Source organism: Colias philodice, chromosome 12 (assembly GCF_061535455.1).
Source record: "Colias philodice isolate Cphi_HAF_F1 chromosome 12, ilColPhil1 Martin Lab GWU primary, whole genome shotgun sequence".
NCBI classification, from domain to species: domain Eukaryota; kingdom Metazoa; phylum Arthropoda; class Insecta; order Lepidoptera; family Pieridae; genus Colias; species Colias philodice.
In genome coordinates this window covers 3,851,057-3,876,987 of record NC_143097.1, presented here as the reverse complement: position 1 = coordinate 3,876,987, position 25,931 = coordinate 3,851,057, and the positions used below count along the sequence as shown (strand labels likewise).

Here is a 25,931-nt window from a genome sequence, read left to right as displayed (position 1 = left end):
ATTGGCATTGGCAAATTGATTTTTTTTTGAGTTCTTATTTTTTAGCACTACAAGAAGACTACAAGGAATTTTTTAAAAGTTTTACACAACTTTCATAGTTCATACACCAAACTTAATTTAGAGCTTTATGAAAGTGCTCAATGAATTATTGTGTGTGAGAGTCTGAAATTTAGGACGTGACACATCCACCGATAAAATGTTTATTTAAATAGAAGACGATATGAGTTTAAACTAACTAATGAAAACAAAGACTGTAAATAAATATATAGTATAGTATATTAGTTCATCTTTTAACCAACGAAATAACAATTGACTTAATTTTTGATGTTGGTTATCATAGATTCATTATAGAATTATAGATAATTTATTGTCCATGACTTGATAGTGACAAACAAAAATAAAAAAACAAGATCGACCAATCACAGCAAAACACACGATCGACGCTGCCAGTTGCCACGTCGAGTGAGACAGTCGGTGCGGGTGTGAAAGAAGTGGCATTTTCGGCATTTTGTTGAGTTTCGTCCTCCGAGCAGAAGATAGTTGTAGCATTGGAGACTTTGAATATTTAAATATGAGGATTGTTTTATCATTTTTGGCGATAGCCCTTTTGGGTTCCGCGCTCGGAGACGAGATTCCAACTGAAGACAACGTACTTGTCCTAACAAAACCACTATTCGATGATATTATTGCCAAGACCGAATTTATTTTAGTGGAATTCTGTAAGTATTTTTTAATTCATTGTAATACTTGAAATATAATTGTGAACTTTTGTGAATATATTTTATAAAATAAAAATTTTGCTTCGCTTTGTTTGTCGGCATGTACTTGCCGGGCGGCATTTTATTTCTACGTATATGTCTACGTCACAGATGCACCATGGTGTGGCCACTGCAAATCGCTCGCGCCGGAGTACGCCAAGGCGGCTACAAAATTAGCCGAGGAAGACTCTCCGATCAAACTCGCCAAAGTTGATGCCACGCAAGAACAAGACCTGGCCGAAAACTACAAAGTTAGGGGGTACCCAACCCTTATTTTCTTCAAGAACGGTAGCCCTATTGATTACTCCGGTAAGTTCTTATCACCGTTACAGTTATTACTCTAATCACGATAGTTGTTCCAGTCAAATAGCCAGTAAATGATTGTTTTATAAATATCCATTTGCAACCGCTGTTAAATATGTTTTGAAACATGTGACTGTATTTAATAGATCTGGGCTATAAAACATAAATGATTTGTCAAATTAAAAGGTTATTGCATCATTTAAAACACATTTGACATGTTAATTTTTCATAACAGGTGGTCGTCAAGCTGATGACATCATCGCTTGGTTGAAAAAGAAGACTGGACCTCCGGCCGCCACTGTTGCTTCCGCCGAACAGGCTAAGGAACTTATTGCTGCTAACAATGTAATTGTGTTCGGTTTCTTCCCCGACCAAACTACACAGAAGGCTGTCGCTTTTGTCAACACTGCTGGTTTGGTTGACGACCAAGTGTTCGCTCTTGTTACTGACGAGAAGGTCATTGAGGAGCTGGAGGCCAAACCTGAAGATGTTGTCATGTATAAGAACGTAAGTAAAATTTAATTTAAATGTGTTTTTTACATTGTTATAAGAATTTTTTAATCGGAAAGTTTAAATATTTTTTTATAAAATTAATTGAAGAGAAAAGTTTTAAAATAAAAAGATAAGTTATTTATAATAAAACTCATTAAAAGATAGTATCAACCGGTTTTCGAATTTGAATAATAATTTGTTCAATATGCACATGTTTTTATCTATAATGATAAATGTGAAACTTTTAGGTTGACTATGACCCCAACGGTCATGAACATTATCTCTCAATATTCACATAATACTATTCTTATCTTTAGATAGTTTGTACTGAGATAAATTCAATTTTATAACTACAATTTAAATATGAAATTGATTGATTTTAAGGTACATATTTACAGGTATACATTATTTAAAAAAAAATAGTATTACCATGAACATTGAATGGAATAATTATTGTAGTAATTTGAATAAAAGTACTATAAAATATGTAATTAGTTAAATGATATTTGTACAAACTATGCAAAAAATGGTTTTTTATCATAGACATAAATTATTAGCCACCATTGGTAATGGAACTTCTAATATGTATTTATAATTTATATATCTATGAGCTATTAATATAAATTTTTTCATTGCTTTTACCAAAAATAATAAAACATTGATATAGATGATTTCAAAGTTAAAAAAAAAAACATTTTTTTTGCCTTTTTTAAATTTATTTTCTTTTTCACATATAGTTTGAAGAGCCAAGCGTCAAGTTTGAAGGAGAGGAGTTCACAGAGGACATCTTCAAGAACTGGGTGTTTGTGCAGAGCATGCCAACTGTTGTTGAGTTCTCTCACGAGACAGCTTCCAAGATCTTCGGCGGACAGATCAAGTACCACCTCCTGTTGTTCCTGTCCAAGGTTAGTTATTTATTTTTTATTGCCAACATTATAAATATATAGTTTAAGTGTGTCAAAAAATATGCTATTAAATAGGAACTTGTCTTTTTGGTAGTGTTGATAACAATGCATTTTTAATTTGGATAGGAAAAGTAAAATTCTGTGAATATTACATTTTTAACTTATCTTATTAAAATTGTTAAGAGAACTAAAAAATGCTTTTAAATATAATAATTTTGAAAGTACTCGAAACTTATTTAAAATAAATAAATAACATTATAACAAACGATGTTATAATACAATTTAATTATAACGAATATATTGTTTCCAAGTCTTGTGCAAACACAGGATGAAGGCGCGGGCGACAATTTACATATTTATAGTATCTATATTCAGCTACAGACTATATTAATATTCATTTATGTTTATTATAATCTGTGCTCCATCCTATCACAAAACATTTTACGGAACATTAAACAGGTCACGACGATGTTCACGAATTGTGAAAGTAACTAGTGGTGTGCAAAAAGTAACCCACTTTTTAACTTAGTCTCATTTATCAATAAGTTTGAGATAATATTTCTGTGTCAATATTATGAGGTCAAAATCTAATATGTTATAATGCTTTGATCGTGTTTTCGTTCGAGCTTTCGTATTATTATGCGATTCCTAATTTGTTTAATTGAATTCTTCCTAAAAACCACCTGACTAAAGTGTTTGCAAAAAAACAAGCTTTAAATAATCGAATAGGTCAACCGGTTTTTGAGACTTTATAATTGATATTTTTTGCTTCTATTTTGTATTAAAACTGTTCTTTGCAAGTTGTAAATGGTAATTATTATCGATGTTTATAATAGCACTATTCAGAAATACACTATCATGTATTCTGTAAGGCATGTCTGTTCATTCAATTATAATAATTTTAACGGTTACAATTTAACCTTGTCGCAACGGTAATTAAATCATTAACAGTACGCGTAGTGGGAACAAAAACATAACCGGACGCAGTCTTAGGAAAGTAACCGAGTGACTAACTGCAAAAGAACACTCATCTTGTCACACCAGCTTTCGATTATGCTTTTTGAGGCTTACTTATTGGAGCATAGCTCACGATTTGTGAAAGTTGATCACTTTTTTGCATGACTTTTTAAAATTTCATGAGTCATCTTAATTTATTTATTAGGTTAGTTTATTATATGACGCTTTTAAAATAATCTAATCTTATCGGATTATCATATAAAACTACTGGGTTTTATAATAGTCGAGTATTTGTCAATTACTTGATTTAGATTTTTTTTTCCATGTTAATATTGATTTTAAGTAGTAATAAAGCACATAATAAAACAACTATAGCTTTTTTTATAGGCAATTAAAAAATCACTATTCGGTATTCCTCACGACCATAGTAAAGGTCATTGAACTATACAGATCGTTGCCCCCGACGCAACCTAATCGGTAAACATTACATCTTCGACATTTTTTACTAGCGGGCCCGTTATTTTATTGAATTGTATTAAAAGGAAGTGATAATGTCACTAAAATAATGTTAAAAATATACAAAGGAAGTTTGTTAGTTTGTTATTGTTACTCATATAGTCACAGAATTATCGCTTACATACAATTTGTATCCTGATTTACCACGCATTTGCATTAAGAAATTATCATATGAAAACGTATTAAATGTATGAAAAGTTTACGTAATTGTAAGTCGTGTCGAATGTCGCGAGGCAATATTATCATATCACTGTATCGAATCGTTCTTAACAGTACTGCACTAAATATATTTACACAAATAGATAAAAATTCTAGCAAATATTATTTATTTACTTTTATATCTAATTTAATATCTTACCTCCTTACTACCTTGATGAGAGATAATTTGAACTCGAAATCGATATTCTGTCGCGATGAACATTGGCGATTTATATTATTTCGACAAATTTTTCGCGATATGTGAATAGAACACTTTAAAATACACAAACAAGAAATTCCATTGCATATACTTAATCTTTCCATGTAGATTGTAAATGTTTAACATAATTTATTTTGTTATAGAAAAATGGCGATTTCGACAAGTACCTAGAAGTCCTGAAGCCCGTCGCCAAAACTTACCGCGAGAAGATCATGACCGTCGCCATTGACACCGATGAAGATGACCACCAAAGGTAATATTTTTTCCAGCCTTTTCTAAAATTCAGCCTGGATATTTTTGTCTAAAAATCAGCTAAAAAAAAACATTATTATAATTTATAATATATTGTCTTACCCCCAGAATCTTGGAGTTCTTCGGCATGAAGAAGGATGAGGTTCCATCAGCGCGTTTGATCGCTTTGGAACAAGACATGGCCAAGTACAAGCCGCCCACCAACGAGCTCACCGCCAACGCTATTGAGGTGAGTCGCATCGATATTGGTCCAGCCGTTTGGGAGATATTCAATGTCTTAACTTTCAATTTTTTTTTTTGACAGTGAATAGAAATCTTAGAATCTTTCTTTGAATCATAAATATAATTATTAATTTTCAAGTTTATCAATATTTAATTGCTTCTGCAGGAATTTAAATTAAACTTTCATAATAATTATATTTGATCCTCTTAAAATATGCAAACATCCGAATATATACATAATATTCTGTATGATATGCTTTGGACTTTAAACTAGTTTGTTCACAAAATCAATAGTAGTTTTGGCCAATCATTTATTTTACCTATCTCTCTAAGGAAAACTGCTGATTTGCTCACCATTTCTGGATAGAATTTTGAGCAGAAATAGATACCTAATATTCCTATGGACATAGGCATATAAAATAGTTCTATTGTTTTCATATTACAAGTCAATACTTGGAACTAAGACAATATAACCAGAAAATAAATCAAACTAAGACAATATAAACAAAAAAATAATTTCCAATAATTCATACGAATAAAAATAGAAGAAATAACGTGTTTCAATTATAAATAGTTCAATAAATTATAAGCTGTGTCATTGAATTTCGCCACAGTGACGTGTAAAAGGATGAAAAGCACTTATTGCAAATGTTACGCTCTTATCGGGAGTATAAAATCAATTGTATAGGCATATTTGATATGCGAAAACATATTTGACGATAATGTATTTTCTTATACGTGGAGAATATTGTAGGTATTAATACTACTACCATTGTTTTTAAGTGTTTTTGAATTAAATATGCTTAGGCGAAGTCGTTAGGAACATAATGCGTATTAAATTGTTAATTATTATCAGAGCCGAGGCGTAGTATTAAAAATTTAAATTTAACTTCCAAAAATTTGATAAGAAAATTTAATGAAAATTACTTGAGTATATATACGAAACAACTTATTTGATCTTGATAAATTTGTTTATTTTAAACCGGATCTTATTAAATTATTTTAGGGCTGATTTTTCAATCCTTGGTTAAAACTTATTCGTCGAATAATGTATAAAACTATCATTTTAAAAATGTATTCTAATTACCCGTATTTGACAGTTTACGTGACATTTTAATATTATCGTGTAATACTTTATTGAACGGATAAGTTTTATCCAAGCATTGAAAAATCGGCCCTTAGTGAACTTAAAGTTTCAAATATAACTTTTTGACGACATTTTCCTTTTTTTAATGATATCTACAAAGTAAAAATAGTCGTATATTTTTTAACTACAGTCTCCTAAAATAGGAGTAATATATATTTTGTATTCATAACTAAATTCACGATTATAATGTATAAGTAGCCAAATCGAACGCGACACGAATCCTATCGCGCGTTGTAGCGGACGTTGATAACGCACTATTCGTTACTAATTGTAATGTTATGTCACTAAGTACTGATTGTATCAATATTCTATACAACAATATTGTTTTTATCTAATTTATAACTGTATCAATATTCTATTTTGATACCTGATAGGGACTGTGACATTAACCTTTATTAACCATAATTTACCACGCCACGTATTCGAAACGAAAAATAGAAAAAGTTTTTTTATTTATGATGTCATGGCAATCTATGAAATAGAATTATTTATTATGTGCATATAATACATTATGCTGTGCACCAATAGCAATTGCCATTATAATTTACCTATGCAGAAGTTATGTCAGCCGTTTATGTCAGCCATGACCTTATAAAATATGCACATTAACAGACACCACAGTATTTAACTATTCTGTAGCGTCCACATTGTCTCTTATCTTTCTATACAAGCAATTCTTGCAATAAAATTGACTACCATCTCAAATATTACATATTACAATCAATTTTCATGAATACACAGCCTATAACATTCAACACATAAATACAAAATGTAAAACATAATATTTTAATTATATTAAAACCAAAGTATCTATAACATTGCATCCCACATTGTCTATGGGCTCTCCAATGAGCATACTCACAAAAAAAAGTTAGCGAAAGTCGGTTCTTAAAATAAATAAAAAAAAATAATCATAAACCCTTCACAGATTCTTGCTTTAACCTCTTTGTCATTAAAAAAAAAATTATTCGTGTTCTAATTTCAAAAATCATTTGACCATCAGGAATTCGTGCAATCATTCTTCGCCGGAACTCTCAAGCAGCACCTCCTCAGCGAGGAGCTCCCCGAGGACTGGTCCGCGAAGCCCGTGAAGGTGCTCGTCGCTACCAACTTTGATGAGGTCGTCTTTGATACTAGCAAGAAGGTCCTCGTTGAGTTCTATGCTCCATGGTGAGTTGTATTTTTTTTTTATTTTTATTGAGTTTTTGTTAAATGGTGTTGGTAGAGTAAGGAGGTTTTTGTATTGTGTAACGTAGATGTTATTTTATAGCGTTCTCTATTACCAGGCCTTTTTTTTTTTTTTTTTTTTTTTTTTTTAACGTTGGGAAATGCCTTTACGCATCCCCCTCGCCAGTTTTACTGTCCAAGGGGGTATGTGGGACTCGCACGAAGCCATACCCACTAAAACCCAACGGTAGCCGTCTATCGCCTTGATCGGCGGGGGTTAACAGCCAGGCCTTATACCCCCGCCGTCTGTGGCCACTGCCGCTTCTTGGCGACACTCCGAGGCCCGGGAGTGGCAATGGGCGACGATATTAAATAATATCTTCGTTCCATTTCCGGACCTATCCACCTTACGTCACGAGGGGATCCGGTTTCCTTGCCGCGAGCATAACTACAGTATGCGCGTACCTACGGAAAACCTCCCCCCGCGCTTTTTCTCTTAGGTCTTATGGCTGGCGCTGGTCATAAAGACGCCTACGCCTGCCGGGTCTCCGCCGACGCAGAGGATCCGCCGCTGGATCGTTCTCTCGGGCCCTCTCTGCGTCCTCCTTTCTTTTCATAACCGTCGCACAGAAAGTGACTACGGTTTTCCATGCACGGTCAGTGTCGCCAGTGACCATAGCCTCTACAAGAGCCCGCAGGGTCAGCTGGGTGTCTGTCCCTAGAAGGCTCTCGAGAGACCTACGTTCATTTGTCCATGCTGGGCATTCCGCAAGCGTATGCAAAGCCGTATCTTGAGGGCTGCTACAATGATGGCAGGCGGGGGCCGGCTCACGACCGATCCTGTGCAGGTAACTGCCGAAGTCTATTACCAGGCCTACTATTTTGGACATTTTAAGCAATGACCATATTTCAAGTAATTTAAACAAAATGTTAAGATCCTACTTTACTTTTGAATCTATTCTGTTTAATAAATGCCTGTTTTTTGGTCGTTGTTGTATTTTTTTTATAAGTATGAAAGATTTTTATACTTTAATTTGCATTTTAAAGGAAAATAAAGTTTGTTTACATAATTGTTTCATAATCAATTTGTTACGAAATGACATTGCCTTGTGACATTTAAAAATATGACACACTGAAACAAAAGCAGTATTAACAAAACAAATATTGCGTAAACTTATTGTCGTTTGTGTGATGTAATGTTATTTACTCAAGTGTTTAAAGAATACTAATAATAATATTCGTCATTGAATACGCGTAATTAATTACTGTATTGATTATTTTGGTTACTATTTATTCAAATGGTGAATGATATGGTTATTGAATATGAAACACGGATCAAAATTTAAATATGTACATATATTATGCTTTATTAGATTATGAATTTAAAATACGTACTAAGTAAAGTCTAAACTGATACTACTAGAGTTAATTAGATTTTTGTTAAATATTGTCTAAATCCATTGATGGTCGAAATTCCGTAGAAGTTTTCAATTAAAATAGAAAAAAGGTAGTTTTTCTCCATATACAAAAAGATCTAATCTTTTTCTCTACTATAAATAAAACTCCACTTATACATGCACAATCTCTATTCAACACATAAGTTAAAAGTTAAAACATAAGTACATTAATCAAAATAAGTATAATAATTTATAAGTATTACAAAAAATAAGTTTGTATTATAAATAATAAATTGAATCCAGGTGCGGCCACTGCAAACAACTAGTGCCGATCTACGACAAACTCGGCGAACACTTTGAGAAGGACGACGACGTTGTTATTGCCAAGATTGACGCGACCGCTAACGAATTAGAACACACCAAGATCACATCCTTCCCCACTATTAAACTGTACACTAAGGACAATCAGGTAATTTTCTATTGATTTTTTTTAATGGTCCTGCTGTTTAAATTTAATTTTGTGCTAGTGATTCTAAAGTGTTCAGCTTAGCTAGTAATTTTTAAAACCTATTGCTACTAATAGTAGTGTAACAGTAGTGTTTCCATCGATTCTATTAAACTTATAACTTATAAGCCGTATTGCTTATTGACATCATTAATTTAACTGTTCCTATTGATATCAATGAACCCTACTGATTCTACTGGTCCTACAAATTTTACTAATTCTAATGACAAATGTTTCTACCAAATTGACTTATTTGTATCTCATGATAGAAAGTGTAAAACAAAAATCGATGAGTACTATATATGCTTCTATATGTATAACACGAATTATAAAATTGTATATTCTCTATTTCCTTATACATTTAAATGATGTGCAATTAGAAGAAATATTGAAAATATATTTATTAATATTGCTTTAATGTTAACAGGTGAAAGACTACAACGGTGAGCGATCACTGGCCGCCATGACCAAGTTCGTTGAAACTGACGGCGAGGGATCTGAGCCCACTCCTTCTGTGGTGAGTTTATTATACAAATATTAACTAAAATTACCTTTTTTTAATAAAAGTATTCTAGGTTTATTAATTGTTGTACCATTTTTGGACGAGCTAATAATATTAGCTCGTAATTAATATGGTAATTATAATGGTAATTTATATTATAAATTCTGCGATTGAAAGGAAACTACGACATTTTGTATTCATAGAGAGAACTATATAAATGAATCAAAATGAATTCAAAATGAATAATTAGAATTTGATAAATTATTTCAAATTGTGTAGTGCTTATTTTGTTGGATCATTTAAATCGAATTCATCCATCTTAATTCTAAAATAATACGTTTAAAACAAAATCTTATTGTTTTTTCTTTGTTCCAGTCGGAGGAAGACGAAGACGACGAATCGGCGCCCAGAGACGAATTATAAGCTGTCAACATCCCGCTCTTTTGAGACTTCCATAGATTATATTGTACTGTATAGATTATAATTATTATGAATTAACACTTAACATGTGCATTTTGTAAGCTAGGCTGTTAATTTTTATATTGTGTTGAGGTTGTACTTCATTTCGTTACGTTTTAATGTCGCTGGACACAAACAATTTTTTATAACAGATTAATTATAATGAATTCATTTTTTAATTATTAATGATGGCCCCCACTATTCTCAATGGCCAAATTGTCTATGATATTCTTTTTCCATTAATACTCTATCCTAAAGTTTGATCCGTTTAGGATGAACAATTATCTCAGTAATTTATTCGGTAAAGCATAATTTATTACATAATCAGCAGCATTAGATTATGTATGTGTGTATATTTATAATTTCTGTATCATAATGGAATTATTTCACATTCCTAAGTACAAAGTTGAGTTACATGGAACAAGCGGTACGTCGCTTTTAATTCTTATTTTTTATATTTTGTATAGCAACGTTTTATTTCATCACAAGGGACATTCGGTTAAGTAAAATGGTTTTGTGCCAAATTGGCATTTATTTTTATATAAAATAGATCAAAGGTGCTTTGAAAAAAATTAAGATCGTGTTTTTCAAGTTTGGTTGTTAAATGTAAATAATTTAATTTGAATCAAATCCGCATTGTTGTCTTTATTGTGGATACAGAAATTGATAAATAAAAAATATTAAATTACGTCTGCCTTTTATTTTCCTATCTATAATATACCTATGAACTGCAAAACCCTATAACATAGAAATAATACACAGCACTATAACATAATGAAGTGTGAACAAGAGGCCAGTAGGATATGTGATTCTTACAACACTGACCACTGCATCTACACACGACGAACAGTAGATTTTCACGCCAAAAAAAAAGTATGTGAAAAGCAGCCTAAGTAAATGTAAAAGACGAATTGTTACAAATATTTGCAGTCATTTTTAATGCTTCGTTTCACTGACAAACCTCGATCTGAAGAAACGCCCAATACCGACACTGCGGGCTAGGGCATCCAATCCCGGTATTCCGAGATCCCGCATCATTTTTCAGTCCCGCACAATGCGGGATTACATGCGCAGGATCCCGTGGGATTTGCGAGACTTACCTTGGCTTCAGTTGCTTCTCCTAGGCGCACAATGTGCCAAATCAATTCTATTGACTCCATAATAAAAAAAGAGATGACTTTGTATGAATCTGGAGGTACACTAGGCAAATATTTATCTTTGTCATACAATGCACTTAAATGCATTCCGACCACTAGTGTAGAAGCCGAGAGGGCTTTTTCAGCTGCCGGATATTTAGCTTCACATATTCGCAGCAGCCTGGCAGATGATACATTAGATACATTATGTATCTTACGAAAACATTTCCAAAAAAAATAATGTCATTATAATCGTACTTCTTGCTTGATTTGATAATTAAAACTAATAAAGCTATGTTGATTTTTATTTCTTTTGTATCCTTCAATCCTTACACTATATTTACTAATATACCGTATAATGTACCACATACACACTTGCGGGATCCCGCCAATACCGAGATCCAGCGGGATTGAGAAATATCAATCCCGCAAATACCGAGATCACAAAAATGCTGCGGGATTGGATGCCCTACTGCGGGCGTTAAACGCATCGTGAAGTATGCTTTATATTTATTATTTCACGAGACGAAATAACACATTAGTAAAAAAAATTACATATATCTACACTCAAAGCTGAGGGCAAGCAACTGCAGCGGTCAGGGTTAAATCCGTTAGGTACGTGTGTTCTTATCCAAAAATTTACATTCAAATATTGCAATGCATATAGAGCATAATCAACCCTGTATGTTAATCGGGTAAAAACAATGAAAAGCTTGCACTCATGGAATCATTTCAGTCATTGCAATTTGTCCGATTGATTAAATATAACATAGTAATAGTTATCTTTATAACATGTAAAAAATCAGACATTTAAAAATAAATTAGGTAGGTAGGTGGTCACCGGTGTCACCGGGCAAGCTCCACAAACATTCAGGTATTAAAAAGTACACTAGAGACTACTGTGAACCGCAAGTTATATGCTTTAGAAAATAAATGGTGTCTTACGGCTCTGGGATCTTGGACTATTTGGTTTTGGGCAACAAAATACCCTGAATAATTTGAGATAATATATTGAAGTGAAACTTCTTTAGGCGCGTAGAGAGTAAAATTTCGAGGTCACGTCATGAAGTATGGCGATGATTTTGGTATCTTTGAATCTTGCCAAAGAAATTTCACTTCTGAGATGTGTGCTTGGAACACACACTGTTTTTTTTTTGTTTTTATCATTGTCAAGTCTAGTGAAGTAAGGGAGAGTGAAGTAATACATACTCTAAGGAGAGTGGTAAGTAAGTGGGAATTTAAAATTCAAGGAAAGAAAAAAATAAAACAATAAATTCGCACATTTCATTTATTATCTTACATACAACGATTAAAACATAAAATAACTCTTTTAAATTATTAACATTAAGCTTGTTCCATGTATAATTATCACATTAACCATACAAGTGAGTTGAATGGAATGGCTTCGAATTATAAAACGTATGCGTTAATTTAATTAAAGATAACCATTGGCTTGATAAAGAGCAGGCGTTTATAATATGGTATAATTTGTACGCACAATAGTTCACGCTTAAATATTTAGGCTGTGTACACACAAGATCTACGTTGTGAAATAATGCAAAATGTTTGTTCCTAAATTATTAGTTTTCTTTTGACTTTGCAAATCGCCAAAGTTATATGAAGATTCATTCGTCCTAAAGGAAAAAGTAATTTTAATTATATAATGGAGACAAAACGATTCGAGGAACGAAGACATAATGCACGACGACACAGCATGGCGCTTTTATCAATCAGTTAAATGCAATTTATTTTAAATAAATAATAAATAATTTTTATTATGCTCTGAATAATTGTCGAGCCGTATTGATTGTTTTTAAAATTTCAAAGCCAATGACTATAATATAACATTAATTAATTAATTAATAATAATTAATTTCATACACATGGAAACATTGATATTTCAATAAATTTTTAAAAATGCATTACCAAACAATAATTAGTTCAATATAAATCAAGAAAACCCCATGATATTATGATATTATATATGTACGTGTATTACATTAAAATGTTGCTCATTCACAAAAATGCTACACTTTCAAAAACCATTACATATAAAAACAATACAATATCACATTTATTTCCGTGTACGTTCACACAAAGGCAAAGTGTTCTTGTAAACTGTTTGTGTGAAACAATTTGTTGTTTGTGTCCAGTCGAATGGCCATAGACAAAATTATATGAAGCTGAAAAACTCTAAAATATACCTATACTAAGTGCAAGGCTATAACGGTAAGCTATTATTATGAGTCGGCAAGCATGTCGAGAACTTGTAAGGTCCCATATTTAAGGCCTTTAGTACTATACGATATATTGGATTATTGATTTTCACTCTAAATCTAAAACGCCACTAATCTATCGATTGTTTATATTAATTATAATAAATTAGTAGTGACTTTTTAATGGAGATGGGTTTCGCGCGTCGTTTTGAACCCCAGATAATAATAATATTATCATAGATGGTAACAATAAAGCTAGTCAGTGATAATGTGATTGTCCCCTTGAGAATATATTTTGATATTAATCGATTCAATATTCTGTCTCTATCGCTCTCAAGACTTTTGGCTCAAGCAAGAAAGAGACAAAATAATGATCAGTTGATTATCGATAAGCATGGGACATTGATACTTCATTATAACGGTATTTTCGTATTAAATATTTTTACAAACTAATCAATACATTATAATAACAATAAAAAGTTAAATATAATAATCTTTATTGGTTAAAAATTAACTTATAACTGCATTAATAAATAGTAAATAATAATACATTCATAGTAAAAAATGGCCAAACAAATTAATTATTAAATTGATTGAAAAAAAAGCATCGATTGATTGGATTTTATAAAGATTTATAAATAGTTTCCCAGTGCGTTAAATAAAAATACATAACGTATTGCCTTAAATCTAGAAAAATAAAATTTAAACCAACGCTTATAACTTTTGTGTAGTAAAGTAGCCATCAGCTACAAAGTATCAAGTTCAATCAAGTTTGAATAATGGAGTCTAAAATTGGTGGTATTTTGTATTGAATAAAGTTTTAATTTCTATGAAACAAAAAAATACCACGGCCCCGGGTAAACAAAAACATAATTATAAGTAATAGTAAACTTTATAGCGTGAATATGGAGTTGTGATCGTTGTTCATTTGGATCTATCGATATATTCATTTTAATCTATTTGGTAGAGGGACCCATGGTAATACGAGTAACGGATATCAAGTTAATATAACTTCATTTTTTGTCTTCTCAATTGTTTCTTGTTAATCTGTGGGTGGGTATTTATAATAATTATGGTAAGATTGCAAACACAGAAACACTATGCTGCAGTTTATAGCGCAAATATGTTATATTTCTTTTTTTTTATTTATCAGCCAGTGATATTATAACGATTTATTTTCTTTGCAGTGCGAACACAGAGTCTTGATCCTTCATCTATCAGTGACATGTTATTTACTCATTTATTGATTCAGCAATAAATAGCCCGGGCCACTATATCTTCCCACTTTGTTAATTATATTATTGATTTAGATCCCCCCTCCCCCAATTTATATCTTCGATGATACAGCCATCTACAGCGCGAACACAGAGTCCTGATCCTTGATCTTTTAGACACATTTGTTTCTCAGGACTCCGTAGCTAAATGGGTTTATAGCGCGAACATAGAGTCTTGATCCTTGTTAATCTGCCTGTGTCTCGCGGCCGGTGTCGGTGTTGTGTTGTTAGTGTTAGTGTTGGTGTTAGTGTTAGTGTTAGCAGGTGGTAAAGTGTCAGCGGCTGCGGCTCGTTCCGCGAGGAATTTCTCGAAGTCACTGCTTGTTACCGATTCTTGCCCGGTCGCTTCTGTTGCCGCCTGTTTATAAAGAAAGAAAGAATGTTTATTTAGCACCACACAATACAAACAGAAAAAAAATCAAAAATAAATAAATAAAACAATAAAAAAGGTAGGTACTTCATGAGAAATAATATGAGAAAAATTTTAAGGTCAAGAATTGTTTCTGTAAGGGATAAGTTGCTTATTAAATGGGGGTATAATTGAGAGGGAACAGTATTGTGTAAAATAGTTTTAAACAAAAAAATTATAACTGTGAGATAAAGGATTGGTTTCATTGCAACTTACAAGCAGTGCGTGGATTTATTATATTTTTATACGATAGGATTATATTTTTTGTGCGTTTGAACTCCTATTGACTATGGACAATCCTCTTCAATTTTTTGCAAGATTTCAATACTATATAAAATCTCAATATCATTGACTGACACGGAAACCTTAGTTTTCGGTACAGATTTATGATTATATTTGATGTGTGATATTAAAATATAAAATAAAAATAAAACCATTTTTATCGCAGAATACAGTAGCAAAGCAAATAAAACAATAAAAAGTATAATCTCTTTTTACAGTGCCTTGAGTGCGTCAAAATTAAAAAAAATAAAATAAAGCAAAATTCACCTTCTCTTGTTCTAACCAAGCGGATATCTCATCAATTTCTCTTTGATCCATTCCCGACGGCTGTTGAAAATAAATTATATATGTACATATATAAGAAACAAATTAAAAAAAATGAAAAACAAAATTGACATAAGAAGCAATGCTTCAAATGAAATAAATTTTTTTTTCGAAAAATAAAATTAAAATTAACTTCACTTATAAGAATTATCAATTCAGCGTTAATAATAAGAATAATCTAACTATATGGGTCTTTAAAACAAATTTCTTTGTTTCTAGAAAGTACGCCCTAAAAATTTAGTGCATAAACACGACCAGGAGAAAGAAGACCAAAATATTCTTTTTCCGTGCTTTACATGAAGGAAAGAGACATAATACATTATGGTACCGCGACCTTCCGTGTCTTTCTTTTGGAGATACAACTAGAAGCCTTATTTAATTCTGTACGAGATAAATATGTGTGTTTTCTTTTTGAAGTGAAAACTTCTTTAGTGGCGTTGAGCACTTTTTCTGTAATGGGTATAAAATCTTAAACTCGCGTCAGGACACGTGACCTGATCGAAAAAGCGTAAGACGGATTTTTTTTTAGCCCTTATATTCCATGCGTAAGACGGATACCATTCCAAAATATCAAACATGCTGAACGTTAATAATCAAGTTTTCACTTCTGCCGGCACTCCCCCAGTGCAACCCGTCTTTTATTTTTATGATTACTTACTATTTTACATAACGTTTTACTTACTAGAGCCTGTGCTTGAGTGGGTCTAGTGCTGGCGATTGTCGCCAAACCAGCTGTGGCTTGCTCTTCCAAGTTATCCGCGTAGCTGCTTCCGCTGAAAGTATTTATTTAATACTAGAGGTCCGCCCCGGCTTTGCCCGTGATACATATTTCGCAATAAAAGGTAGCCTATGTCCTTTCTCGGGTATCAAAATATCTCCATACCAAATTTCATGCAAATTGGTTCAGTAGTTTAGGCGTGATTGAGTAACAGACAGACAGACAGAGTTTCTTTCGCATTTATAATATTAGTATGGATTAATAAAATTAAAAAAGTTTTATACAAACTATGTAGTCAACTACCAAATTACATATTACGTAAGTATTAAAACCAAGCATTAATTTATATATTGTAAGGGGTACTTTTTTTAAAGTGAAACTTTTATTACATCGTCTCAACCTTTTTGGTCTGTGTAGCGCATGTCGCGTGTATCGCGGCTGCCGAGTAGGTATACCTACTCGGCAGCCGACCGACACGCGACATGCGCTACACAAAGCAGTGTTCGGAACCGTTCGAACAGTTTCACTTTTACCGTGGTTTCATAAAACCACACAACATTTTTTTATTTATTGAAACGTAAAGTTTTTTGGTATTTTGGTACATTACGCGAAAATTAAAAAAGGAAATTATGGCTCTTGAGACACAGAGTTACTCTAGTTCAAGAGTCAGCGTACATATTTTTGTAAAGTGTTTTTGGCAAAATAAAGATTTCTTTTTTGTTTATTATATAAAGTACACATACCCAGTTTTAGTAGTTTCGTAGGAAACATTACGGGACTGGGCAAACATATCGAACTCGTCCTTAGAGCCGCTCGGAGACTTTTCTTCGTGGTTATCCTTCACACCTTCATTAAAAAAAATATTAATTTTCAATCTAACAATTTTCTTACATAATGTCATAACAAATATAATGTAGATGACTCACTTAGTTTGGCAATATCAGGGACGTCATCGCTTAGATCGATCAAGGCATCTTCATCTTGTTTCGGGGCTGAAATAAATTGCCAATATTGGTCAAAACAAAAAAAAGTAATTTTACAAGTATGGTATTATATTATCTGTAGTAATATAAAAATTAATCTCATGTATATTTGAAAGTCTTTGAAGATTAAAACTCACGAGAAACGGTTCCGGGCACTCCCATGGCGGCCCCCAAAATGGCGGACGGTGTTGCGACGCCTGTTGCTGCGTTTCTGTTAAAAATAATTATTATTTAATTAGAAAGAGATCATAAGTCGTGAAAAGTAAAGTATACATATTTTTTTCCTTTGTTCATCAAAAATCAAAATCTTGCATTATGTCGTCTTTTTCCGCTGTGACCTGCGTCTCCCGCCCATAGAAAATTTTACACCTACCTGATGATTGCTATTAGCACTGGTCGCTTGTGAACAATAATTATTGTACTTATAATGCAGGAGTAATGCACCCGTCGCTGATGCACCTGTGGTGATATATCCTAAAAATACGTGACGTGACATGGCGTAACGTGACGTGTTTGGACGTGACGTGACGTGTTTGGACGTGACGTGACTTGGTATGACGTGACGTGACGTGGTATGACGTGGCGTGGTATGACGTGACGTGACGTGGTATGACGTGACGTGACTTGACGTATTATGACGTGACGTGATGTGGCATGACTTGACGTATTATGACGTGACGTGTCGTGACGTGTCACTGGGCTACACGTGTGTTACCGGTTGCTGGTGAAGCGCGCGTGTCGCAGCAGCAGGTTGTGCAGCTGGTCGTTGGTGAGCAGCAGCGCGGCGGTGAGCGGGCACTCGTCGGCCACGCGCGCCGCTAGCGACGCTACACGTGTGTTACCGGTTGCTGGTGAAGCGCGCGTGTCGCAGCAGCAGGTTGTGCAGCTGGTCGTTGGTGAGCAGCAGCGCGGCGGTGAGCGGGCACTCGTCGGCCACGCGCGCCGCTAGCGACGCTACACGTGTGTTACCGGTTGCTGGTGAAGCGCGCGTGTCGCAGCAGCAGGTTGTGCAGCTGGTCGTTGGTGAGCAGCAGCGCGGCGGTGAGCGGGCACTCGTCGGCCACGCGCGCCGCTAGCGACGCTACACGTGTGTTACCGGTTGCTGGTGAAGCGCGCGTGTCGCAGCAGCAGGTTGTGCAGCTGGTCGTTGGTGAGCAGCAGCGCGGCGGTGAGCGGGCACTCGTCGGCCACGCGCGCCGCTAGCGACGCTACACGTGTGTTACCGGTTGCTGGTGAAGCGCGCGTGTCGCAGCAGCAGGTTGTGCAGCTGGTCGTTGGTGAGCAGCAGCGCGGCGGTGAGCGGGCACTCGTCGGCCACGCGCGCCGCTAGCGACGCTACACGTGTGTTACCGGTTGCTGGTGAAGCGCGCGTGTCGCAGCAGCAGGTTGTGCAGCTGGTCGTTGGTGAGCAGCAGCGCGGCGGTGAGCGGGCACTCGTCGGCCACGCGCGCCGCTAGCGACGCTACACGTGTGTTACCGGTTGCTGGTGAAGCGCGCGTGTCGCAGCAGCAGGTTGTGCAGCTGGTCGTTGGTGAGCAGCAGCGCGGCGGTGAGCGGGCACTCGTCGGCCACGCGCGCCGCTAGCGACGCTACACGTGTCTGCATCGCGCGCAACGTCTCCGCCAGCTCCTGCACACAAACATACACAACGATGATGATTTTTAACCCATTGAGCCCCAAGCGGCCCGATCGGTCCCAGACTCAATAGATTTTCTATTGTGTCTGTGGTTCCGGGGCCTGAGTTATTAAACAAACTATCCGCTCCGTCTACTAGTTTTGTCACGACATTCGCTAAGAATATAGTGTTCGGCAATTCATCACCGCTATTCCCCATGATATTTATATAGATAACTAGTTAAGAAATGAAACTATAGGTCTGTTTATACATATATAAAATAAAATAACATCATCGATAACAATATTCATTAAACAAATGGTAGCATGTCAATTAATAATTATTTCCGATAAAAAAGAGTGGAAAATATTACACAAGCTAATTAAAAAAAAGAGTTGTGGCACTCGAGGACTGCCGCGGTAAAGCTATTGCATAGCATGCCTTCAAGCCACACCTCCGTGCCCGTCGGAGTGGGGAGCGTGAGGTTTTTTCGTTACGGAATTTCTGGATTCGGTCCCCGCGCTCAAGGCCCGCGATAGAAGCTATGCAATAGCTTAAAAATCTACAAAAAAAAAGTATACTCACGTCCAACAACTGTATATCGGAGTCATGATGCTGCGTGTACGGCTGCGCAGTGAGCTCGTTGAGCATGTCGTTCATCACGCTCATGTTGCCCTCAACAACTGCCAGGTCCGCGCGAAGTTTCGCCGTTTGGCTCTCTGAGAGCGTCACCTGAAATTAAGTATTTAAAAAAGAGCGTGTCAGAAGTGAAACTTCTTTGGCAAAATTCAAAGATACCAAAATCGTCGCCCTGTTCCATGACATGACGGTATTGCCATGACGGGCCTTGAAGTCTAAAGAAGTTTCACTTAACTAATAAAATAACTTTTGTATTTTAATTTGATTTAAATTAGGCAAAATAAAATAAATCGTTATGGAAATGCAAAATGGATTTCCAAGTAAATCGTCTCTTTCTAGAGAAAGTGAATACAAATTTTACACATAAAGGTTGAATCGCATATCTTCAAGCAAAACCCTTATTTTTCATTGTTCACAAAAAGTTAGTATGTGATATTTTAGTGTCACACTTTCTAAAATTCTATTGCGAGATCAATCAAGGGTGACAATGCCATTTTCGATAAAACGAAAGCTCAAAACTTTCTGGAACATTACACATTTGAAAGATTAATTACTACTTGATTTTCTTTATAAGCAAGTATATTTTTTTATGTTGGACTTGAACTCTACCACATTGTGTCTGTTTTTTAATATCAATACTAAACCCATTCGACCATAGAGGCCGTCTACAATTACCTTGATATAATCATTTATTCAACAAGAAATACTACTAATATCTTACCGTTCCTGTATTATTTTCTAATGGAATCCGACTGGGCGAGGTTTGCGGCAACACAGAGCGTTGTGGTGAACCGACAACCGGCTCACCGCTATCTGGTACACTCTGAAAATTTATGCTCTGTGAAGATTTGAGCATTTAGGTTCAATTTTTTAAATGAAAAAAATAATGTTTTGTTAGAGTCGCATACAGTTTTCAATTAAAATTGTTTAGCCTTAGGAGGCTTTGAAATTTTTACTCTTTTTGATTTTTTTTTGCTTTTTGGCTATTTTTTGAAATGGAGAAAACTTTTTCACACATCCAAGACTAGCTATAACGATTTTTTGCAACAATACCAACAGTTTTCAAGTGTAAAAGTGTTCTTTAGAGAAACATTGTAGATATACAAAGTAAGAAAGGTAGAGAACATACACGAAAATTAAACCAAAGTAACTAATTATGTAAAGTTTGTTTATTTTAATGGTATGAAATCCCCATTCCTTTACACGATACGTGTGACGAACTTTAGGTAGGTACATTGTTGACCTCACCCACCACACAGCGTATCAAATAACAAGGTGTCACAGATTAAACAGAGGCCATACTACCGGGTGTCAAATGTCATGTGTATAAGTAGGTAGTAAAACAATTGTTTTAACCGCTGCTTCATTTAAGTGGCTAAAAGTATTGTGTGACTGCTTTCTATTGTACATTTTCACTTTATAAACAGACAGTTAAGTATGTACAAATGTTGTATTAACTTATGACACTTTATTATTCTGAATAAGAAGAGAAGACTACTGAATACAGTAATCGCATAAAGCCGTAACAATAAAAACATAACAGAAAATACACTTAATAAATATTTTTAACCTTAATGTAAATTAAGACTTAACTTCAACGAGATAAGGGTTTATTTCGAGTGTACTTACTCTTTGTGGTGTAAATATAGGTGCCATTGCGTCCAAGTCAGTCATCGGGAACTCGACACCTTTAGTCCGTAATTCATTGTACACTTGTACTACACCCTACAAGAGAAAAAATACCTATATGAGCAAAACTATAAAGATTGAATCATTTAGGGAATTTTTAAAAGTAATTCAACTCAGTAATAATAGGTACGACGCAATCGGAAAGAAGTTTCTAAGGATTTATTAATTATTTAAATTATAGAAATTGTATCAATGGTAATTCAATTTAAAAACAATACCCAATTTGTTGCTAATTTCCAAAGGGTCCGGGGATTTTTACTAACGATCTTATTCTTCTAATATCTTCGTAATAGTAACTAGTTCATATTTGAATAAAATGTGACGACTATAATTTAAGAAAACAAGTTATATCCACAAAATCAAGTTGAATAAAAATAAAAACAAATATTTTCTTTGAAATGGCTTTGATTTTATCAATCTTATCTGTGAAATCGAGATTTGATCATTTGAAGGCGCTTCTCCGCTCGATTGGAGCAAGTTTTTTATCTCTTTCCTTGATAGTTTTATAAGGTCTTATATAAACTAATAACATTGTTGTTGATAATCTTATTTCTCTAAGTAGCAGCAGCACAAATGTGATCAAGCAATCTTTTTATTCAAAGTTCACCTCAGTATATTTTGTGCTTTGTGACATAATATTCAAAATAACAAAATATCACATAATACATATATATATTTACAAAATTCAAAGAAGAATAATCAAACATTAATTAGCTATCAGTTATCTATACATCTATACAAATATTATAAAGAGGAAAGGTTTGATTTTTTGTTTGTTTGTTTGTTTGTATGAATTGAATAGGCTCCGAAACTACTTGGCAGATTTGAAAAATTCTTTGGAAAGCTACATCATTTCTGAGTGACATAGGCTAGGTTTTATCCCGGAAATCCCACGGGAACGGGAACTATGCGGGTTTTTTTTTTGAAAACGCGGGCGAAGCCGCAGGCGGAAAGCTAGTATAGACATAATATGATAGCAATTACCATTTATAATTAAATTGCATGTTAAAAGACAATCAAATTAACGTACAATACGCATCAATTAGATAGGAATTTAATAGTGATCGTAGATTAATAAATATATGTATATACAGCGTACACAAAAAATAACTTTTATATATAAGATTTTAGGCTTCGTTTTTTTGTAGTCTTGTATCTCTTTGATACTACAATAAATGCAGTGGTTTTGCTCAATTATTTTAACTGTATTTAAATAATCTTTAGAAAAATCAAGCAATCAATTGTATATAAAATATAAACATAACATATTCACACACGATAAACGTAAAACATTGACTTCTAGAATCAGATGCGAAGCTAAAATGTAATCCAATCCGCGGCTATGCGAACAAACTAGATCATATATCATGCAACTATGTATGTTTATTTGCGTTGAAGACCCACAAGCTTGAATACAGACCTATTATAATTTAGTCATAAACCTATGCTATTGTATCTAGTAATAGATATTACAATTAATTTACATTTGTATGACAAAGATGCAACCATCCAAATGATGATAATAGTCTTTGTTTCTTATGTTTGCTTGTTTGTTGAGAAAATGCATAGCAACATATCTTTTGTATTTATTAATTTAGACATGTAAGTTATCAATAAATGGCTTGCTATAGGAGCGTCCAACAGTAGACTAATATAGGTTGAAAAGAGTGAAGTTACCAATATGAAAACTTAAATAATGATAGAAATAACGAACCTGTAATTCAGATTGGTTCTGGAAAGCATCCGCCCAGCATTGTATGAGACTAAGGACCTTCTCCTGTACAACTGTTGGCGGATCATTTTTGGGGCCAATTATTTTTACCTGTTAAAAATAATTGTTTTATATAAGTATATGTATTATCAATATTTTTTCCATAAACATCTGTAGACTTTACAAACATTAAACATAATTAATTGTACAATGATTTTTTATTGAATTATTATCAATTAAATTGAATTCAATTAATATTCAAATAAATATTCTCTTAAACATTATTACATAATACTATATTAGTCACCCAACCCAATAAACTAGTTTTTATATTACACAATATTACAACATACATTTTTTCCCTAATCTATACTAATATTATAAAGCTGAAGAGTTTGTTTGTTTGTTTGAATGCGCTAATCTCAGGAACTACTGGTCCGATTTGAAAAATTCTTTCGGTGTTAGATAGCCCATTTATCGAGGAAGGTTAAAGGCACGCACATTATCATCACGCTACGACCAACAGGAGTGGAACCACGGGGGTGAAACCGCGCAGAGCAGCTAGTTATTCATAATTTAACATTTTATTAAATTGCATGAATGTAAAACTTTTTCTTTGTCTTGAAAAAATACTCATTCTAAAAAAAGTTAGGACATATGTTTATAAACATCTGTAATTAACATCTTTATTAAATATAATTTGTTATTCTTGAATGTAAATGAACCAGTTTATGTTTTAACAAGAGGTAGAATATGTACTCATTATCAGAGATGACATCATAAAACTATAATCATATTCTATTATATACTTATTTAGTAAGAGAGATATTTGATAAATGAAAATTATTTGTATGTTGACCTTTTTATCTTATAGAGACTGATACAAAACTTGATCATAATTAATGCTTTTATCAAAAACACCTTGTACCTTATATATTTGTTTATGTACAATGATATTAAAGAAAGCTAGAAGACAGGATACATTTATCTCATACAAGCTTTGCGCTGCGTTTTCAAAGAAAAACCTGTTCCCGTAGGATTTCCGGGATAAAACCTATCCTATGTCCTTTCTCGGGTATCAAAATATCTCTATACCAAATTTCATGCAAATTGCTTCAGTAGTTAAGGCGTGATTGAGTAACAGACAGACAGACAGAGTTATTTTCGCATTTATAATATTAGTATGGATTAGGATTTTCTTTTAAAGATTTGTGTATAATGTAGGTTTCTATTTTTAAAGATTCTATTAATGTAAATTTTTGTCTTTTTAAATTTGTATAAATCGTCTTACTTACTTTTATCATTACTTTGTGTTTCTCTTTTGGAGATATTATGAATGTGAAAATGTTGGTTAGTGGAACTTTTAATGTAAGGAGGCGGAGGTGTTGTCCTGCACCTGTGCCACAGCTTCTTTAAGCTTTTCGTTATCGTTCATCGTTCATAAAGTTTTTGTAATGTGTGTTTTTATTGTTCCAAATAAACAATTTTGAATTCCGTGTAAGTTCAAGATTGTTGAAAATATTACGGTAAAAATAGAATTATATGGAATATAGAAAATTCAGTGTGCAAAATAATATGTATTAAATTGTTATAATATTTAAATTGTTAATTGAATTCTATGTACAAAGAATATTCACATATATCTGTCTATATGTGAATTCAAGGCACAGACGGCATGTGAATGACATTTATCAGATAAGATTTGTTTATATTGTAAATCTTTATGTAATATTCATTTTACTCATAATTCAAATATAAGATATGAATATAAAACATTATCTATACATGATTTGATTCAAAGAATTTTAGAGAATATAGTAAATCAAATATACATATATAATAGGGTACATTTACCTACATTTAATATATTCTGTAATGGAATTTATACAGAAAGTTATTAATAATAATGTTTACATGTATAATAAATTACATTTATCTTTGGAATGTTACATCATATCAAATTCTCTAATACTCATAGTTATGGTCAAGGTGATATATAATTAGCATTAGTCTACTTTAAATATTGCCTACTAATTATTAGTACTTTAATTATTAAGGACACAGCAATTTATTCAACTCACCAGCTCAGATATAAATTCTTTGTTGCAAACCAAGATGTGGAAAGGCTTTCCACAATTCTTTACACAACTCTCAAGTACAGTCAGAGTATACATCACAATGGTATAGTTTTTTCCAGCACTTTGTGTTAGTCTTTTTCTTATCGCCTTTATTGCATCCTTAGGGCCATCTGCACTAGTATTTATAATATCACATATTTCCATGTTAAGAGCCCAGTTCTCTGAAGGAAGGGAGCCATCAGTAGCTTGTTCTGTAAAAAATCACAAGTTGTAAACTTTTGCTAACGTTTAATGAGCATTTTTAGACGCTTTTATTCCAGGATTTTTAAGGATCTGTTTAATATTTAGTTTTGGGTACTAAAGATTTCAGGTGAACAAAGAAATTATGATATTTGATATTAAATGCGCAACAACTTTAAAATGTCATAAGAATATATATTTAGGTCACAGTTCATTCTATTTACCTATTTTTTGACCAACCGGCGTAGCAAAAGGGTTTCCTACTCCAAAGAAAGACATTTTTGTTTTTTATTTAATTATTCTTGTATTTATCAATATTTTTCACCGATTTCACTTGTCACTTTGTCATAATTTCATTATCGCGCAAACGTCAAGTAAACGTCGTTCCGCTGACCGCTACACAGACTTGTGCTACATTTTAGATTTTCATAACAAAAAATTATCTATATAAAAAAACTCCTTTTAAACACTTATGTAAAATTATACAATCTCAACATTAAGTACATTTAACATTGTTTACAAAGTAATTAATTAGTATCGTAATAATTATTTATAAATGCGATACAGTTTTATTATCTGTGATTTCGAATTCGAGCGGTAAATTTGAAATGGAGAAG

General features: G+C 33.5%; 2 protein-coding genes across 3 annotated transcripts; one reads left to right on the top strand and one right to left on the bottom strand.

Moving 5' to 3' along the window:
• Positions 1–440: 440 nt before the first annotated feature.
• Positions 441–10,688, top strand: Pdi (protein disulfide isomerase). The gene is made up of 10 exons (XM_089701376.1): positions 441–719; positions 870–1,067; positions 1,297–1,568; positions 2,291–2,458; positions 4,493–4,602; positions 4,710–4,830; positions 6,974–7,140; positions 8,838–9,003; positions 9,467–9,556; positions 9,917–10,688. Exons 1-10 carry the CDS (start codon positions 572–574, stop codon positions 9,962–9,964), a joined length of 1,488 nt encoding a protein of 495 aa, XP_089557502.1. The 5' UTR covers positions 441–571; the 3' UTR covers positions 9,965–10,688.
• A 1,722-nt stretch (positions 10,689–12,410) lies between these two features.
• LOC149483879 (TOM1-like protein 2) lies at positions 12,411–25,696 on the bottom strand. 2 transcript variants are annotated; one of them, XM_089701374.1, is made up of 13 exons: positions 25,539–25,696; positions 25,078–25,325; positions 23,000–23,107; positions 21,226–21,321; positions 20,318–20,434; positions 19,543–19,689; positions 18,820–18,971; positions 17,480–17,553; positions 17,286–17,351; positions 17,103–17,205; positions 16,324–16,414; positions 15,585–15,644; positions 12,411–14,984 (listed from the first exon to the last, which is right to left on the bottom strand). In XM_089701374.1, exons 1-13 carry the CDS (start codon positions 25,591–25,593, stop codon positions 14,781–14,783), a joined length of 1,521 nt encoding a protein of 506 aa, XP_089557500.1. In that variant the 5' UTR covers positions 25,594–25,696; the 3' UTR covers positions 12,411–14,780. The 2 variants fall into 2 exon arrangements, with proteins under 2 accessions (XP_089557500.1, XP_089557501.1); XM_089701375.1 differs by having other exon boundaries at positions 20,318–20,419.
• Between the last annotated feature and the right edge of the window lie 235 nt (positions 25,697–25,931).